The sequence below is a fragment of the Polypterus senegalus genome, chromosome 12 (genome assembly GCF_016835505.1).
Source record: "Polypterus senegalus isolate Bchr_013 chromosome 12, ASM1683550v1, whole genome shotgun sequence".
Lineage (NCBI taxonomy): Eukaryota > Metazoa > Chordata > Cladistia > Polypteriformes > Polypteridae > Polypterus > Polypterus senegalus.
Window position 1 is genome coordinate 154,970,353 of NC_053165.1, and position 20,372 is coordinate 154,990,724.

The 20,372-nt window shown below is 39.9% G+C and overlaps 1 protein-coding gene across 3 annotated transcripts in view; it reads left to right on the forward strand.

Annotated features, from left to right (window-relative positions):
- camsap3 (calmodulin regulated spectrin-associated protein family, member 3) overlaps positions 1–20,372 on the forward strand; it is a 169,440-nt gene that overhangs the window by 68,866 nt on the left and 80,202 nt on the right. For all 3 annotated transcript variants that reach the window (XM_039770377.1, XM_039770378.1, XM_039770379.1), the window contains exon 2: positions 10,446–10,723. In XM_039770377.1, coding sequence (XP_039626311.1) covers positions 10,446–10,723 — 278 coding nt within the window. The remainder of the gene's footprint in view (positions 1–10,445; positions 10,724–20,372) is intronic.

Consider the following 20,372-nt stretch of genomic DNA (forward strand, 5'->3'; position numbering starts at 1 on the left):
TGACCTGAGATGAAGACTGGACTCCTTCAGTGCTGTGTCTCTTTGGAGAATCCTTGGGTAAGGCTGGTTTGACTTCGTGTTGCTCACGGAATCCCGAATGAGGCACATTGCCTGCATTGTGAGGGAGCGTCAGTCACTGCACTATGGTCATGTGGCGCGATTCCCTGAAGGTGATCCGACTTGCAGGATTCTCATTGTTGAGGACCCGAGTAGCTGGACCAGGCCAAGGGGATGCCCACCTAACACCTGGCGGCGGCAGATAGAGGGTCATTGACAGTGGGTGGGACTGGATCGCGTGTCTGCCTTGCCAACCAGGATCCTGAGCTGTGGTGGGTGCAGCAATGTGCTGTTCCAGTGCAGGCACCCTAACCTGACCTGAGCGGGGTGCACTCCTGGTCGAATGTTTTGGAACATCTCGTTTTTTTTCAGTTTTTATGGAATTACACACAGTTTAATGTCTTAGTGTTTCATTAAATCAAGGCATGGAACAAATAAGCAATGGCAAATAAAAAAAATAAGTCAAGGAATCATTAAGTGTACTTAATTGTATTCATATTTTTGAATGCATGAGTGCCTGAATAAATGTAATTAGCAGAATCCAATCAGCAAATGGCCACATAATAAGCATAAATGAATCAGAGCGTGATTAGAGTCTGCATTTTCAAAACTCTCTCTTTTCACGCTGCAACGCTGAGCTGGCATTTTCAGAAATATACAGCACTTGAGAGCATTTTCAAAAGTCGCCGATTAAAAACACCGGATTAATGTGGACGAAAGGCAACAACGGAGAGTATTGTCTGTATGGACGTAACCCAAGTCGGCACTCAGTGAAGAGCGTTGTGCAAGGGGGAGAAATAATAATAAAGTAAAAAAGACCAGTACCCGTTGAAGGGAAAATATCCCCACAATCTTACTGTCTTCATCCCTAGGCCTGTGTGACTCTCATTAGGGTTTCATATTCGACTGTTTTTCACCACTGATATCACAGCTTGGTCAGACCGTTTTCTCTCGTGTCAAAACCTTTCGTGACGACCGTGAAAAATCTTGGGACATACATGTTTAATACTGGCAAAGGTCTAATTTAAAATAAAATAAAAAAAATGGTGTGTTGTAGGTGGACAATCTGTCGTGACAGTGCAGAATTGAAAGCTCCCTCTCCTCCCCTTAAATACGTTTCTGTTGTGTACTGCAGATGAACTGCCATGGCCTTCCTAGGCTGATGTGTCTGCAAGTACAGGAGGTTTGTGTTGTCTAAAGGACTGGGCTCTCCCTTTCTTCTCTGAGGAACACTGGCTGCCATTGAGAGCGCTTGGTGACCTAGATTGAAGGTGGGATGCGGTTAACCCTCTCCTATCTAGTAGCGTTTAAAAAATGCACCGTCTTTACAAGGCAGTGTTGTGCTTGGGTTTCCTCCTCCTCGTGAGAAATTTCTGTAAGTAACTACTAATCTGGCATTTCTTTATCTTGCAATTAGCAAACGGTTGTTTTTTTGTCCTTTTCCTTTGGAAAATGTCCTAGTAGTCCATGTTCTCTGGACAGTTGACACTCAAAGGTGTGCTCTGTTTGGCTCACTCTCTCTGACCTTAAAGATTTAATTCTAAAGTCTAAATTATCCTTCGTGTATTCTCTTCCCAATCACACCTGCCCGATTTCAAGTTTCCTTATTGTATAACTGAAAAACGGACGCGGAGGTTTGGCATGTCTGTGTGTGGAGTTTTGGTGGCAGAACGTTGGCGAGACCAACATGTCACAGTGCACTGTTTTTAGCTCTTTTACAAACACTGGAAGGTAAAGACCAAAGCCAGTCAAGTGAATGTAAGCACAGTGTTGGTCCCCTTAGGGCAGGGGTGTCCAGACTTTTTTTCACTGGGGGCCACATACAGAGAAATATACGAAGGCTGGGCCACCCACTAGACGTGTGGTATATTGCCTCACCTCCTGTGTATTAAGCTAGCAAAGTCAATCACATATAGACAGTAAATGATGCTTCATAATTGAATATGCTTAAAAGAAAAAAACAGCATCACAGCTCTCCATTTATTGTATTTCAAAGAGCTCTCATCACATGCAATCGAGTAAAAATCAAAAGCCCAAGCTTTACCTGATACTTGACGTTTTAAGTTAGCTAACAAATCTTCAATTCGCTGCACAACTGCATTTCTGGACAAGCGAACGTTGTTGAATTCCTGCATTTTATTCCTGCAACTTTAGTGAGGCACTGTTTTATGAAGTCATCATCTGAGAAAGGTTTCCCGTGACGGGCAGTGAGTTGCACTACCTCGTAACTGGCTAATGTGGCATTTTCTCGTGTTTTGTTAGCACGGGAAAGGCTCCTTTTGTTGAGCTAACAGACTAGCTGCCGTTTGCTTAACTTTCTGTTCTCGCTCGGTAGCAGCGTAGGACCTGTAGGTCGGATGTTTGGTTGCATAGTGTTGACACACATTACAGTGATCCCCCTCTGTATCGCGCCCCTGCTATATCGCGGAAAAATTCAATAAGTACATCCTACCTGTAGTGTACTTTGCAGCCAATTCATAACAAAGCATACGGTTTTCAGCAGTCACTACTAGATGATTTCTTACAAGGCCTGAAAGAGGAGACTCAACCAATCAGAGCGGGATTTTCATTCTCTTGGGCTCTGATTGGCTGCTGCTAATGTGGTGTAATCTCACAAGAACAGCGAGTGTTCTCTCCACTCAGTTCTCTGCGTATTGCGTATCTTGCTTGTGGTCCGATGGTTGTGAGCAAACTTTTTGTTTTGTTATTGGCCCTACGATGGCTCCCATGCATCCTGTATCTTCTATGAAGGGAAGGAAAGTGTTATGAAAGTGCAACCTTGAAAGATGACAAACTGAAAAAAAGCACAAAAGAAAATGTAACTTCTTAGAAAGCGCTGTGAGAAGATAATGAATGGAATGAAACATGAGGGAGCAGCTGAAGTTGTGCTTGTGTAGGAGTTGTGTAGGCTGTGCAGACATTTCAGAGGCTTGCGTCATTGCTGTATGTCACTGTTCACTTCGTGACCCTCCTAATAGCTGTCCCCTTTTTTTTGTTCTTTATTTCACCTTATACAATTTCTCGTATTAGGAATTTGTTAGTTTTCGCATACCACTTGGGGTCAGAGCGCAGGGTCAGCCATCGTACAGCGCCCCTGGAGCAATTGCAGTTCAAGGACCCAGCAGAGCAGGATCTCTTTTGGCAGTGAAGGGGATTTGAACCGACAACCTTCGGTATATCGGCGCAGATCCTTAGCCTCAGAGGCGCCACTCCGCCCTAAATGACCTTTATGCCATCTTTCACCAGTAAATAAAGTGTTTTTATTATAATGCTAAATGATAACCAGATCGTTAATGAGTTTGTTTCCCATAATAATAATGCATTTATTTATATAGTGCCTTCCCCATACTCAAGGCTCTTCACAGAAATTTAATGGAGCAAATACATAGAAATGACATGCTCATGAGTACTAAGTAAATGAAGTATATACAGAGCATTGAAACAGCAAAAGGGACAATAAAATACAAAAATATAAATACTACAAGAAAACCCAGAATAAATAAACTAATTTGTGGTATCAACATCTTCCTGGGCATCAAGATGGAGGGTTTAAACTGAAAGAAGAGTCAAAATGTCAGGTCATTTTAGTGCCCTCCTGAATAAATGTTTTTTTAAAAGAATGAATCGAGTCGGCTGATCTCATTCATTTAGGGAGGTTGTTCTAAAGTCTGGGCGATATACAGTTGACGGCTTTGTCACCGATGAGGTGCAGGGTAGTTTTGGGGTGCAACAAGATGGACAGAATCGGTGGATATGAGTGTGCGAACAGGAGCAGAGTGATGGAGGAGTTACAGAGGTGGTCCGGTGCAGGGCCATTTAAAGCTTTATAGGTTAGTAACGAGTTTTATACTCAGCTGTGTAAGACATGGGGAGCAGGATGGCTGTGTGAGGGTCTGTGTCAGGAGTCTTGCAGCAGAGCTTTGAACCAACTGGAGCTGTGATTGGAGACTAGAAGGGGCACCTGCCAGTAAGGAGTTTCAGTAGTTGTCTGTGCCTTCATTACATCCTACATCCAGTCCCTCAGCATTGGAAAAAGAGAGGGATGAGTGAACACGGCATATGTTATGGAGGTGGAAGTAAGAAAGTTCTTTAATGCAATGAATGTGTGTAGAATAAGAAAAAGAGGAATCGAAAAATGACACCAAGATTCCTAGCAGCAGCAGCAGAAGAAGAAGGTCTGAGGCCCTCATCACCAAGGGTGATCGAGAAGGAGCTCATGTTCCCTCGGATCCCAATCTTGGTGGTTCGTCGTGTGATTCAGATTAGCATGCCTTTGGTTCTGTTGCTGTTCAATTTTGCCGTTATTGTATTTGATTTTTTTTTTAATACGAAATAACACATTATATGCACATCATAGACTAGACCCCTGACCCCCCCATGTGGCATCCAGGTGATGTTTTCTGCATCCCCTAGTTTTTGTTTTCTTTCAAACTAAGCAATGTCTGTTAGTTTTAATTCAGAGCAAAATCACTGATATTATTAAGATTATTATAGTTTAACTTGAAGTGACATGATGATGGTGCCTCCCAACACCTGAGGGCTCTGAATCAAAGCCCTGCCCGCTGTCTCTTCCCTGGGCAGTAATCATGTGTTACTTCTTTGTGCGTGTGTGTGTGTGTTTTCATATTAACAGGATTTTGTTGTTTGGGCAAAAAGCCAAACTTTAAGAACAATGTGTCATTCAAAGAAAACCAGAACTGCGCTGCCTCACAAGCAATTAAATATTTGTGTATCAGAATGCTGCACATTCTTTAGACAGCTCCCGGTGCTGTTTCACATTTGGATGTTGCAATCTTTGTCATCTTCGTTTTTTTTTTTTTTTGTCCCATCAGAAATTCACCAAACCCATGTTATCTACACGGGAAAAAATTTCCCAGGGAGCTGTCCACAGGTGTGTTTTACATAAGGAAAGGCGAAAAGCTGGTGAAACGTGTTTGGGGCCCAACATCATTTAAACAGGTGTGACAGTGCAGGAAAGATTCCAGCTGGAGCGGCTCCTACCACATTCGCTTCAGTGGCTCCCGTCAACACCGATCTGGCAGCTGCAGGCTGGAAATGAGCGCATTTATGCAGGTCTAACCTTCTAGCAACCTGTCTTCTGTCTCCCTTAATTTCACAGACTAGCTCTAGTCTGCCTGAGGGTGTAGACGCATGCACTGGTTCTGACGGAGCTCAGCAGTACAAATCTAGACATTTTCACCCTCCACTTGTTCACACACACGTATATATAATGTGTGTATGTGTATATGTATATATGTGTATAAAATCCCAAGCCTAAAAGTGCAACGATTTTATGTCACTTTTTTGTCACACTTTAAATCGGGCTTGTTTTAAAACCTACATATATATGTTTGGTATCATTCTTTTCAGAATTTATCAAACTTTAATGTGATGTTGTTAGATTTTCAGATTCTTATTCCGTTTTTAAATTATAAACTAAAAAATATCAAAAACATCCTGTGAGATGAAACTTTGTGCCAAGAGATTTAACCACGCCCCGGGTTAAAAGACAAAGAGTAGACGACAACGACAACTGCTGTATAGGCTTTTAGGCAGCAGCTGATGATCGAGCAAAGAGGAGGTAAAAAAAAAAAAAAAACAGTATTTGTTTCCCATTGTATCACCGTTTAAGAGGGGGTTTTGGAGGAGCTGCCACGTCTCCTTGGGGTGCGTTTAGCCCCCCCTCTTCACAACATGAGCTGCAGAGATGTGCAATGGCTGGCACGTAGCACAGATAAGGTTTGGCGAGCAAAGCAAGCACGGAGTAAGTAAGCCCCCTAGTTGTGTGTGTGTATATATATGTATGTATATATATATATATATATATATATATATATATATATATATATATATATATATATATATATATATATATATATATATATATATATATATATATATATATATATATATATATATATATATATATATATATATATATATATATATATATATATATATATATATATATATATATATATATATATATATATATATATATATATATATATATATATATATATATATATATATATATATATATATATATATATATATATATATATACAGTGGAGGAAATAATTATTTGACCCCTCACTGATTTTGTAAGTTTGTCCAATGACAAAGAAATGAAAAGTCTCAGAACAGTATCATTTCAATGGTAGGTTTATTTCAACAGTGGCAGATTGCACATCAAAAGGAAAATCGAAAAATAACTTTAAATAAAAGATAGAAATTGATTTGCATTTCATTGAGGGAAATAAGTTTTTGAACCCTCTAACAAAAAAAGACTTAATACTTAGTGGAAAAACCCTTGTTTGCAAGCACAGAGGTCAAACGTTTCTTGTAATTGATGACCAAGTTTTGCACATTTTAGGAGGAATGTTGGTCCACTCCTCTTTGCAGATCATCTCTAAATCCCTAAGGTTTGAGGCTGTCTCTGTGCTACTCTGAGCTTGAGCTCCCTCCATAGGTTTTCTATTGGATTAAGGTCCGAGACTGACTAGGCCACTCCATGACCTTAATGTGCTTCTTCTTGAGCCACTCCTTTGTTGCCTTTGCTGTATGTTTTGGGTCATTGTCGTGCTGGAACACCCATCCACGACCCATTTTCAGTTTCCTGGCAGAGGGAAGGAGATTGTCGCTCAGGATTTCACAATACATGGCTCCGTCCATTTTCCCGTTAATGCGATTAAGTTGTCCTGTGCCCTTAGCAGAAAAACACCCCCAAAGCAAAATGTTTCCACCCCATGCTTGACGGTGGGGACGGTGTTTTGGGGGTCATAGGCAGCATTTTTCTTCCTCCAAACACAGCGAGTTGAGTTAATGCCAAAGAGCTCTATTTTGGTCTCATCAGACCACAGCACCTTCTCCCAGTCACTCTCTGAATCATTCAGGTGTTCATTGGCAAACTTCAGACGGCCTGCACATGTGCCTTCTTGAGCAGGGGACCTTGCTGAGCCCTGCAGGATTTTAATCCATTGCGTGTAATGTGTTTCCAATGGTTTTCTTGGTGACTGTGGTCCCTGCTAATTTGAGGTCATTAACTAACTCCTCCCGTGTAGTTCTAGGATTCTTTTCACCTTTCTCAGAACCATTGACACCCCACGAGGTGAGATCTTGCGTGGAGCCCCAGAGCGAGGTCGATTGATGGTCATTTTGTGCTCCTTCCATTTTGGAACAATCGCACCAACAGTTGTCACCTTCTCTCCCAGCTTCTTGCTAATGGTTTTGTAGCCCATTCCAGCCTTGTGCAGGTCTACAATTTTGTCTCTGACATCCTTGGACAGCTCTTTGGTCTTTCCCATGTTGTAGAGTGTGGAGTCTGCTTGATTGATTGATTCTGTGGACAGGTGTCTTTTATACAGGTGACTAGTTAAGACAGGTGTCCTTAATGAGGGTGACTAATTGAGTAGAAGTGTCTAACCACTCTGTGGGAGCCAGAACTCTTAATGGTTGGTAGGGGTTCAAAACTTATTTCCCTCAATGAAATGCAAATCAATTTCTATCTTTTATTTAAAGTTATTTTTCGATTTTCCTTTTGATGTGCAATCTGCCACTGTTGAAATAAACCTACCATTGAAATGATACTGTTCTGAGACTTTTCATTTCTTTGTCATTGGACAAACTTACAAAATCAGTGAGGGGTCAAATAATTATTTCCTCCACTGTATACATATATATATATATACACTGTACACATATATATATATATACACATATACATATATATATATATATATATATATATATATATATATATATATATATATATATATATATATATATATATATATATGTATGTATATGTATGTATATATATATATATATATATATATATATATATATATATATATATATATATATATATATATATATATATATATATATATATATATATATATATATATATATATATATATATATATATATATACATATATATATATATATATATATATATATATATATATATATATATATATATATATATATATATATATATATATATATATATATATATATATATATATATATATATATATATATATATATATATATATATATATATATATATATATATATATATATATGTATATATATATATATATATATATATATATATATATATATGTATATACACACACACAGAGTTATCTATGTGTGTGTTAATAGTTATGAAAATTAGATTAGACATACAGGAGTCAGTGGATATAATTAGTAAAAATCTAAAAAAAAAAGCATTTGCATGTCAGTGAGTCGGAGTTTCACTTGTCACAGTCCTCACTTTTTTCCTTTCACCATCACCCGCTGCTGTCCTTTTCATCTTGAGTGTCCTATATATAGCCTGTGTTTAAACTGAACAGGCCATTCCCACTCACCTGCATTTTTTTCATACCACAGTATACATTCAGACCCCACACAGGTTGTCATGTTTTGTGCCCCCCAAAAATCCTTTTACCTTGCGTCAGTGCTATGGTGTTTTGAATTCCATTGAAGTTCTAGCGGTGAAAACTCTCAATTTAAGGCTTTGGGGTGGAAACCAAAAGGTGACTGGCTCAGTCCACAATGGTGACTGGCTGTGTGACCAGGAGTGTGCAAGTCAGCCTGCCAAGGCACCCATAATGAAGCAACTATGTAGTCAGCTGCACTCAGCACTGTTTGTTTAAGAACATTTGGATATTTTCTTTAAAGAAAGACCTTATATAACACAAAGTAAGATTTCATGTGTAATTTTTGTATATTGGGCTAAGGTAAAATCAGATAATTTTTTTTTAAAGACCCTTTGTCATTGCTGGGTGTCCTATCCATCATCTCCATTACATTAATAATAATGTGTCTGCTCTCATGAGTCAAGAATTTGATTTGTCTTCTGTATGATTGGTTTCCATAATTCCAGTATTTCCTTGCTGGATTGGCATCAAGACTGCTGCTTTTTTGTATTTCCTGGTTTACTTGGGTTTCACAAGTAGATGTTTAATCACACATTAATAAACTGGCTGTCTATCTGAATAGCTGAAATATTTGATATGCCATGTAAGCTAAGAAAACTATTTTTGTTTTTTGTGTTCCTTATATCATTCCCCTAATATTAAAGTGGATGTGCTAAATTATATTAACTGTAATAACATTTCATGAATATCCACTTGGCAGTTTTGGATTAATGCCTGGTTTTTTGTGGCGTTAGCCCTCCCATTAGATACATTGATAGACAAATAGAATTTTATATTTGTCCTCAGGGGGGATTTTGATTTTTTGCATTAGTTCTTTAAATAAATAAATAAACAAACAAATAGACTGATTTTAATTTTAGTATTGTCAGCAGGATAAGATAGACCTTTATCTGTCCCCAGAGAGAAATTTGGCGTATGATTACCCAATGAAATTCTTGAAACTCCACAAATCTGAAATTGTAGTTAAACTGCAGGAACCTTAAAATAAAAATAAAATTTTGTGAAAGTAGACATGGCCATTTTTGAGTGATGTATGATTTTTTTTGTGTTTTGTTGGCCCGCCATCACATGACACTCTCTGTCACCGCTTCTATTGAGTCACAGAGGTGGAATGTCACCTTCATTTTAAATAGGGCCAAACCTAAACAATAGGCCACATTCACTACCATCAGGTGAACTGTTTTGGCTCATGATAACACAGTTTTGGTTTTACAGCTCCATTTATTGATGGAACCTTTGGGGCTTAAGGTCTAGATTTTAAGTTGTATTAACAGAAATATGCATACAAAACGTCATGACCTTCAACTTGGCAGTTTTGGAGCGATGCATTGTTCTTGCTTCCCACTCCCCACTTTCCAAATGACCCTTCAAAATTAACCTGAATCGGCTAAAAGAATAAATGAATAAATAAAATAAGTGTTTCAAAACAGCTGAGCCAAAGGTCATGACATTTTCTGTAATTAACTCGAACCAGCTTAGAAAAAAATTGTAAAAAAATTTTGTGACCTTCGACTCTGTTTGGAATTTTTTTTTTAAGCTGGGTCAGGTGATTAATATAAAATGTCATCAATATCGACTTGGCCATTTTCAAATAATGCACAGTTTTTGGGTTGTCCTTCCACTATAGCTTCTCTTTCCAGTGAAATTTTGGAAAGGCCATACAGCCCATATGTACAAGTTTGCACCAATGGCAACCTACTTGCAAAATTTGATGAAAATGGATTCAGCCATTTTTCTGTGATTGACTTAGAATAGATAAGAAGCGATCTCAGGGTTGAAATGAGGCCCATAGTGTGCAAAATGGGCACAAAAACCTCAAATGAAGTTGAAAGATTGAAAAGGCAAACGGAGAAGACGAGGGTATTGCAATTTTACTTTTATAGATATACATAGCAGTCCGTCACATGTTAACTAACCTCTTTCTTTTAATCTCCAGAAAACATCCCAGAAGAACTGCGAGAGCCCTTCTACATCGACCAGTATGAGCAGGAGCACATCAAGCCGCCTGTCATTCGCCTTCTGCAGTCCTCGGACCTGTACTGCCAGGTGTGCAGGCTGGCTCTTTTGGGGGACCGGGAGGAGCAGGACTCATTGGATACAATGCCCAGGGACAATGCTGCCGTCTTGCAGCTTCTTTCCCAAAAGGGGCTGCAACCCCTGGACCAGGAGCACGCTGTCACCGAGGCTGACCTCAGGCACAAGCCCATCAAGATGGTGAGTTTGCCCAAAGAAGGATGGGACGTGGGGACGTAGCGTGTGTACAAGATGATGTATATGGTCGTATTTTATAGAGAGAAAACCCTTTTAACATTGGTGCAGTTTGTTTTTAACTGATACGCTTTCCACATTTGACAGTTAGTATGTCTACTAGGACTAGATGTTTTAATCCCTTTGTAATCAGGACAGCACTGATTTCTTAGGTAGGACTGGAGGTGTCTTTATGGGTTTTCATCTGGCAGTGTTACTGTCCTCCAGTACAACACATCATCAGTTGTGCACCCCGGGGTCATTGGGTGTTTCGGCCTTTATCACAATACGCCCTCGCCCGAGAACGGGTCACCACAGGCTGATCAGACCTGGGTGTGTGCCGTGCTGGAGGGTCCATGAGAAGCCCATACGGTCTCATTTCGCTTCGTGGCTGCTTGTTATGGTGGTATCTGCCAGCTCCTTGATGGTCTTGCCTGCCCACTGACTCCTACCTCCTTCAGCAGCCTCGTGGTGGAACTAGCTACAAAAACCCTGCAGCCCACCTCCACTGGATGCACAGACACTTTCCAGCCCCGGTCCTCTGCCTCATCTGCCAAGTTTGTATATCGCAGCTTTTTCCTTTCGAATGCCTCATCGATGGCTTCCTCCCATGGGACTGTCGGCTCCACAATCAACACACGTCGACAGGATTTAGACCAAAGGACCAGGTCTGGCCGCAGGTTTGTTATTGCGATTTGAGGTGGGAAAGTTAGTCTTTGATTTAGATCCACTTGAATTTCCCAGTCTCGGGCTGCATTCAGTGGACATGCGACTGGAGACGCTCTTTTGGCCGGCTTCTTCTCCCTCTCACGGACAAAAGATGTTCGTTGCCGAAGGGCAATCTCAGCTTCCAAGGGTATGGTGTTGGTAGTTACCCTCTTGATCTCCAGTGAAGCTGCCAAGCTCCTCAACACTTGGTTGTGACGCCAGGTGTATCTGCCTTGGGTAAGGCTTGTCTTGCAACCCACCAGGATGTGTTTAAGAGTTGCTGGGGCAGCACACTGGAGACAGGCCGCATCCTCTCCAAACCAAAGATGCAAATTTGTTGGAGAGGACAGGACATCATATGTGGCTCTGATGGTAAAGCTCAGCATATTGGACTCCATGTTCCACAGCTCGCTCCAAGTGATCTTTCTCCTCTCCACGCCATCCCACTGAAGATTGCTGAGCGTAAGAAGTTTATGGTGTTTAAATGAGCAAAACAGTTTAAGAAAACAAAAACAGTAAGAGTAGGAAGATGACAAAAAATAAATCACAATAGTAAATGAACTTTATAAGCCTTTGCCAAGCTTACCAGAACCTTTTCTTTCTATTAACCTTCAACCTGTGTCCACACTAATACATTTTCATTTGAACACTCATTAATCTCCTGTTTTGCTCTCTCGTCCCCCAGCGTTTTTAACCCCCTAAAAAACAGTGACTTTTAAAAACGATCTCTAGGGCCATATACCCACTCAGTGTTAGTGTGGATGTGCCAAAAACATAAGAGTTTTGAAAAGGTAGACACAAATCGTGTGTTCATGCTTTTTATATACAGTAGCCCTTCCCTGATTTGATTCTGCTTGTTAAAACATCTTATTCCCTGATTGCTCACCCTCCATAGATGTACATCTTATTCCAACATAGCGAACAAAGAGGTGTCGGCATAATGAATTAGGCGTTCCAGTCAGGCCAAGTCTCAACTCCCACCATTGTTCCACTATGGCCTCCCGTACGAAAAATCAATCATCTTGAGACTTACAAGATATATAGTTAGATAGACAGATATATAAAATCTACATATACAGTGGTGTGAAAAACTATTTGCCCCCTTCCTGATTTCTTATTCTTTTGCATGTTTGTCACACAAAATGTTTCTGATCATCAAACACATTTAACCATTAGTCAAATATAACACAAGTAAACACTAAATGCAGTTTTTAAATGATGGTTTTTATTATTTAGGGAGAAAAAATCCAAACCTACATGGCCCTGTGTGAAAAAGTAATTGCACCCTTGTTCAAAAATAACCTAACTGTGGTGTATCACACCTGAGTTCAATTTCCGTAGCCACACCTGTTTCAATCAAGAAATCACTTAAATAGGAGCTGCCTGACACAGAGAAGTAGACCAAAAGCACCTCAAAAGCTAGACATCATGCCAAGATCCAAAGAAATTCAGGAACAAATGAGAACAGAAGTCATTGAGATCTATCAGTCTGGTAAAGGTTATAAAGCCATTTCTAAAGCTTTGGGACTCCAGTGAACCACAGTGAGAGCCATTATCCACAAATGGCAAAAACATGGAACAGTGGTGAACCTTCCCAGGAGTGGCCGTCCAACCAAAATTACCCCAAGAGCGCAGAGATGACTCATTCGAGAGGTCACAAAGACCCCAGGACAACGTGTAAAGAACTGCAGGCCTCACTTGCCTCAATTAAGGTCAGTGTTCACGACTCCACCATAAGAAAGAGACTGGGCAAAAACGGCCTGCATGGCAGATTTCCAAGACGCAAACCACTGTTAAGCAAAAAGAACATTAGGACTCGTCTCAATTCTGCTAAGAAACATCTCAATGATTGCCAAGACTTTTGGGAAAATACCTTGTGGACTGATGAGACAAAAGTTGAACTTTTTGGAAGGCAAATAACAACAACAACAACAACATTTATTTATATAGCACATTTTCATACAAACAGTAGCTCAAAGTGCTTTACATATTAAAGAATAGAAAAATGAAAGACATAATTATAAAAAATAAATCAACATTAACATCGAATAAGAGTAAGGTTCAATGGCCAGGGGACAGAAAAACAAAAAACTCCAGACGGCTGGAGAAAAATAAAATCTGTAGGGATTCCAGACCATGAGACCGCCCAGTCCCCTCTGGGCATTCTACCTAACATAAATGAAACAGTCCTCTTTGGATTTAGGGTTCTCACGGAAGGGCTTGATGATGATGATGGTCACGTAGACTTCTTCCTTTTAATCCGTCCATCATTGTTGGAGCATCATGAAGCTTTGAGTAGGTGGAGGTGGCGCAGGCCACCACCACAAAGAAACCGGAAAAAGAAACAGAAAAGAGAGTAGGGGTCAGTACCGATTTTAGAGCCACCATGAATAGTTGTTATGATGAATTGAACATACAGAGTATCAGGATTAAGTTAAATTACGATTAAAATGAAGTTATAAAAGGCCATGTTAAAGTAATGTGTTTTCAGCAGTGTTTTAAAGTGCTCTACTGTATCAGCCTGGCGAATTCCTATTGGCAGGCTATTCCAGATTTTAGGTGCATAACAGCAGAAGGCAGCCTCACCACTTCTTTTAAGTTTTGTTCTTGGAATTCTAAGGAGACACTCATTTGAGGATCTGAGGTTACGATTTGGAATATAAGGTGTCAGACATTCCGATATATAAGATGGGGCAGATTATTTAAGGCTTTATAAACCATAAGCAGAATTTTAAAGTCAATTCTGAATGACACAGGTAACCAGTGTAGTGACATCAAAACTGGAGTAATGTGTTCTGATTTTCTTTTCCTAGTTAGGATTCTAGCAGCTGCATTCTGCACTAGTTGCAAACGATTTATATCTTTTTTGGGTAGTCCTGAGAGGAGTGCGTTACAGTAATCTAGTCGACTGAAAACAAACGCGTGAACTAATTTCTCAGCATCTTTCAGTGATAAAGAGGTCTAACTTTACTTATGTTTCTTAAGTGAAAAATGCTGTCCTAATGATCTGATTAATATGTGATTTAAAATTCAGATTACAGTCAACAATCACCCCTAAGCTTTTTACCTCCGTCTTGACTTTTAATCCTAATGTATCCAGTTTATTTCTAATAGCCTCATTGTATCCATTATTGCTGATCACTAAAATTTCAGTTTTCTCTTTATTTAACTTGAGAAAATTACTATTCATCCATTCTGAGATACTAGTCAGACATTGTGTTAGTGAATCAATAGAATCAGGGTCATCAGGTGCTATTGATAAGTACAGCTGTGTGTCATCAGCATAGCTGTGGTAGCTCACGTTGTGCCCTGAGATAATCTGACCTAACGGAAGCATGTAGATTGAGAATAACAGCGGACCCAGGATAGAGCCTTGTGGAACACCATATTGGATATCATGTGTCTTCGAGTTGTAATTCCCACAACTAACAAAATATTTTCTCCCTGTCAGGTAGGATTCAAACCAATTTAAGACACTGCCAGAGAGGCCCACCCATTGACTAAGGCGATTTCTAAGAATGTTGTGATCAATGGTGTCAAATGCAGCACTCAGATCTAAGAGGATGAGAACAGATAAATGGCCTCTGTCTGCATTTACCCGCAAGTCATTTACTACTTTAACGAGTGCAGTTTCTGTGCTGTGATTTGTTCTAAAACCTGACTGAAATTTATCAAGAATAGCATGTTTATTTAGGTGGTCATTTAACTGCATAATGACTGCCTTCTCTAGAACTTTACTTAAGAAGGGCAAGTTAGAGATGGGTCTAAAATTTTCAAGAGCTGAGGGTCAAGATTATGTTTCTTAAGTAGGGGTTTAACTACAGCAGTCTTAAGACAGTCTGGGAAGACCCCAGTATCTAGTGACGAATTTACTATGTCAAGAACATTATCAATTAGCACGCCTGATACTTCTTTGAAAAACCTTGTTGGTATCGGGTCAAGGACGCAGGTGGAGGGTTTTAATTGAGATATTATTTTTGTAAATCAGGTAAATCTATCCTAGTGAAAGAGTTTAATTTGTTTATAACAGGATGTTGGGGTTTAGGGGATCCTTAGTGTTGGGGAGATATACTATGTTATTTCTAATATCATTAATTTTTTGATTGAAGAATACAGCGACAGCCTCACAGGTTTCACTGGAAGCACTTAGGAGGCATTCCTTTGAGCTACCTGGGTTTAGTAGGTGATCAATTGTTGAAAATAAGACTCTAGGATTACTAGCATTGTTATTTATAATATTAGAGAAATAGCAGCGTCTCTCAAGACGGACAGTGTTATTGTATTCTGTTATTTTGACTTTTAATATTTCGTGGTGGATAGTAAGTGGATAGTAAGTTCTCTTTAAATCAGACACTCTTTGGGTCTTCCATGGTATACAATGCTAGAAGATTTTTTCACCTTTTCAGGTGCCTGGCGGTTTGAATAGCTGGTAAAACTGTAATGCGAATCAAAGAAGCGTTTTTAACAAGGCTTCTCATGAGATTAGAAGAAAATGGTCTGATAGACCAATTCAAACTGTTTTATATCAACTTTCAGTCCTTTAGTAATCACATCTGAATTCAGCCATGTTTCATTTAGTGCAATAAGATCTATTTTTTATCACTAATAAGATCGTTATATTTGATATAAATAGTATTTTGAGAATCTCCATTAGTTAAAGCTTACCAAAACTGACATTTAATAGTGCCATATTTAATGTTTCCCTGGTGCAGAGATGAGTCCGGGGCGCAGACTATGACGCGCATCTATTCAGCCATGTTTATTTAGTGAATAGGAACTAAATTATTATTATTAAAGCTCTGACATTTAATAGTGCCATATTTAATGTTTCTGTGTATATTATTTTATTTAATCTGCGATCTGATCTGTTTTATAGTTTTAATACATTGTTCCTCTAAAATAGTGATTTTAATTAGATTATTGGAGTTTATGCCGTATTTCCTAGGTTTTCTACGTGCATTGAGATTGCTTATTACAGTATTAATGGTGTGAACTTTAACGGAAGACTCTATTAAACATTCATCATGTCCTGGCACAGCAGTATTATTTCGGAAGGGGTTAAGAGCAGAGATAGATAGTCAAGAAAAACGAATTACCTTCGATATGTTTTCGGAGAGGACCCGGCCCGAAACTGTTCGGATGCAGGCCATCACGCTTGAAGAGAGCGCGCCTTTCCAAAAGAGATTCCAATTGTTGATGAAGCCGACATCCTTCTTCTTGCAGAAACCCTGTAGCCAGTTGTTCAACCCTAGCAGACGACTGTAGTACTCGTTGGATCGTCTGACGAGAGGTAGTGGACCGAGACGAAGATCTTTGCCGATGGGGTCCTCTCCTTCGTGTCTCTAATCAGAGCTGCGAAGTCAGCCTTCAGGATTTCTGATTGTCGGTGCCTTATATCGTTTACGCCGGCATGCAAGGCGATTGATCCAACTGCCCTTCCTTGTGTTTCTCGTAGACTGCTGGCGACGTTTCATTACATCTCGGACACGAGCACCGGGAAAACAAGAAACAAACGATTTTGCATTAGGGCATGCGACATTAAGGTTTCTAACGATGGAATCACCTACCACTAATACATCACCAGGTGCTGAAGGCGAAATGGGGACGCGTAGAGGGTCAAACCGGTTCTTAGATAAAATGCTCGCCTGTGCCGATGGAGGTGCTCTGGCCTTGAACCCCCGCCTGCATAGCTGAAATCCACCGAGGTCAGCAGCGCGCCGCTCCTACGAGACGCGGGGTGAGGTCGGCAACGCTGGGTTGATGTTTCGCGGTTCCAGATGGCAAGGACGGTTTATCCAACAGCCGGGCCTTCAGATTTCTCAGGTATTTCCGTCGGGACAGGAGTTTCTGAATCTTTTCATCAAGAGCTTGGAGTTCCTCAATTACGATTTCAACGCGAGTTACCCCACTGTCGGCCATTTTCTACTTCGTACCCTAGGAGAAATGAGAGAAATGAGAGAGAGAGAGAGGTTAGGATCACGGAACAACTGTCCCGTTACATCTGGCGTAAAAGGAACACCGCATTTCAGAAAAAGAACATCATACCAACAGTAAAATATGGTGGTGGTAGTGTGATGGTCTGGGGTTGTTTTGCTGCTTCAGGACCTGGAAGGCTTGCTGTGATAGATGGAACCATGAATTCTACTGTCTACCAAAAAATCCTGAAGGAGAATGTCCGGCCATCTGTTCGTCAACTCAAGCTGTAGCGATCTTGGGTGCTGCAACAGGACAATGACCCAAAACACACCAGCAAATCCACCTCTGAATGGCTGAAGAAAAACAAAATGAAGACTTTGGAATGGCCTAGTCAAAGTCCTGACCTGAATCCAATTGAGATGCTATGGCATGACCTTAAAAAGGCGGTTCATGCTAGAAAACCCTCAAATAAAGCTGAATTACAACAATTCTGCAAAGATGAGTGGGCCAAAATTCCTCCAGAGCGCTGTAAAAGACTCATTGCAAGTTATCGCAGCAGCTTGATTGCAGTTATTGCTGCTAAGGGTGGCCCAACCAGTTATTAGGTTCAGGGGGCAATTACTTTTTCACACAGGGCCATGTAGGTTTGGATTTTTTTTTCTCCGTAAATAGTAAAAACCATCATTTAAAAACTGCATTTTGTGTTTACTTGTGTTATATTTGACTAATGGTTAAATGTGTTTGATGATCAGAAACATTTTGTGTGACAAACATGCAAAAGAATAAGAAATCAGGAAGGGGGCAAATAGTTTTTCACACCACTGTATGTGCAATTTGTGTCTGCTAGCATCCAAGGATGTGGGGTGTATGAGGCATTTTTAATGGACTTTTGCCAAACAGATGCACCCTGTGCTGTTCTGTCTCATTTTTGTCTCTGTGCAATTTTCTCTCATTACAACCAGAGTGTTAATTTTTTCATCTTTATTCTGGTGTTCACAAAGACAATAGACAAAGACAATAATGAGCATCATGTTTATTTGGTGGTTATCAGTGAAAGTTTCTTGTTTTCGTCGTTTATGAAGCTAATAACATGTCAGTTATAATGGCTTCAGAAGCTGCCCAAATAAAATCCACTCAATATTTTGCATATAAAAGTTTCATTTTTGTCATTGTTGCAGATGATAATTATCAGAATGGAATCTTCATTGCAAGAGTAAGACAAAGCCACCCTCACATTTTTTAATTTGTCGGTAACACGGCTGCTCAGGCTCTAAACGGCCTAATTGGCCATTTGTTTGCGTACTGCGTGCTCATTCAAACATCAGACAAGTGCATCTAAGAAAAGTTCTTGTGAGGTGTGAACTTGTACAACGCTGGTGAGTGTTCCCAGGAGCACAGTGGCCTCAAGAATTGTGAAATGGAAGAATTTTGGAGCCACCAGGACTCTGCCTAGTGTTGGCTGTCTAGCCAAATCGCGTAATCGGACAAGAAAGGCCTTGGTCAGGGAGGTGACCAGGAACTCCATGGTCACTTGGACAGACTTCATCAATCAAATATTTATGGTAGAGGAGTAAGACAGAAACCATTCTTGCCAAATGACATTTGAGAACATAAGGGGAAAAGATTCTCTGGTCTGTTGAGACAAAAAGTGAACTCAGGGCAGTATGTCGAAGCATAGATCAAGCCAAGGGTGTAAAACCCATTTCTAAAGCTTTGAGTGCTCTCAGGAGTGCATGCCGAGTCGCTGTTCAGAATATAGTAGAAAGAGAATGATTGAGGATAGTGTGACTGGTTCTAGATGGTAGACATTTCTTTATGTTAAGACAGTTATAATTTTAGGCTTTGATGCCAATACAGCGTTGTGATTTGTAGCAATTTTATATCAACATGGAATGAGTCATATTTATAAAATCCTCGAATACCACCAGTGGTGCTGTCTCCTGTAATAATACGGAGACCTGCAGCCATGTCTGTGAATCCCATGGCTTAAAAACCCTCATCTATTTTCTTCTGCATATAGTGGGGCTCATTATGACCAAACAGTTTATTTAATCTGATCACAGAACACTCCTCCAGAAAGCTGGATCTTTGTCCTTGTGATCACATGCATACTTCATTCTGGCCTTTTTATGCTAGACTTGGAGTAGGGGCTTCTTCCTTGATACAGCCATACAGGCAATGGTGATGAAGGTCTCTTTTAATGGTGGAGGCAGATACTTTAGTACTTGATTGCAACTCCTTCGCCAATTACTCTGTTGTTGTTTTGAGGGTCAGTTGAACTTTTCACGGTGAAGTCTGTCCAACCGTGGGAGTTAAATTGTACCTCCTTTCTGAACAACACAGCTTGGCTGTGGTCCCTAGTTGTTTGTGTTTCGGTAAGATTATAGGTATAGGAGCATGTGGTACCTTCAGTTGTTTGGACGTTGCTCCTATTGAGGGAGCGGACTTATGGAGGTCCACTTTTAGTTTATTTTATTTATTTTTTTCCTGAAGTTTTCGCTGGGCTGCTTCTGGTTTTTCCAAAGGTGACATGGTACTGGCACTTGAATATAGCCACAGGTGAACTTGCAATTAACTTCTAAAAGTGAGCCCACCCAGGGTTCCCGAGGCCCCTACATGTACCGATAAAGATCTTAAAGATGCTAATGACACCTCTCTTACCTGGATATAGCAGTGGCGTGATAAGATATGATCATGACTTCTAAAAGTAATGACATCAATTCATGTAATCTTCAAGGATGTTTAAACAGGTGTATGGAAATTTATGACCCAGTGTAAATCTGATATAGTAGATAGATAGATGCTTTATTAATCCCAAGGGGAAATTCACATAATCCAGCAGCAGTATACTGATACAAAAAATATTAAATTAAAGAGTAATAAAAATGCAGGTAATAACAGACAATAACTTTGAATAATTGTAAAATTTACCCCTCCGGGAGGAACTGAAGAGTCGCATAGTGTGGGGTCTCCTCAGTCTGTCAGTGGAGCA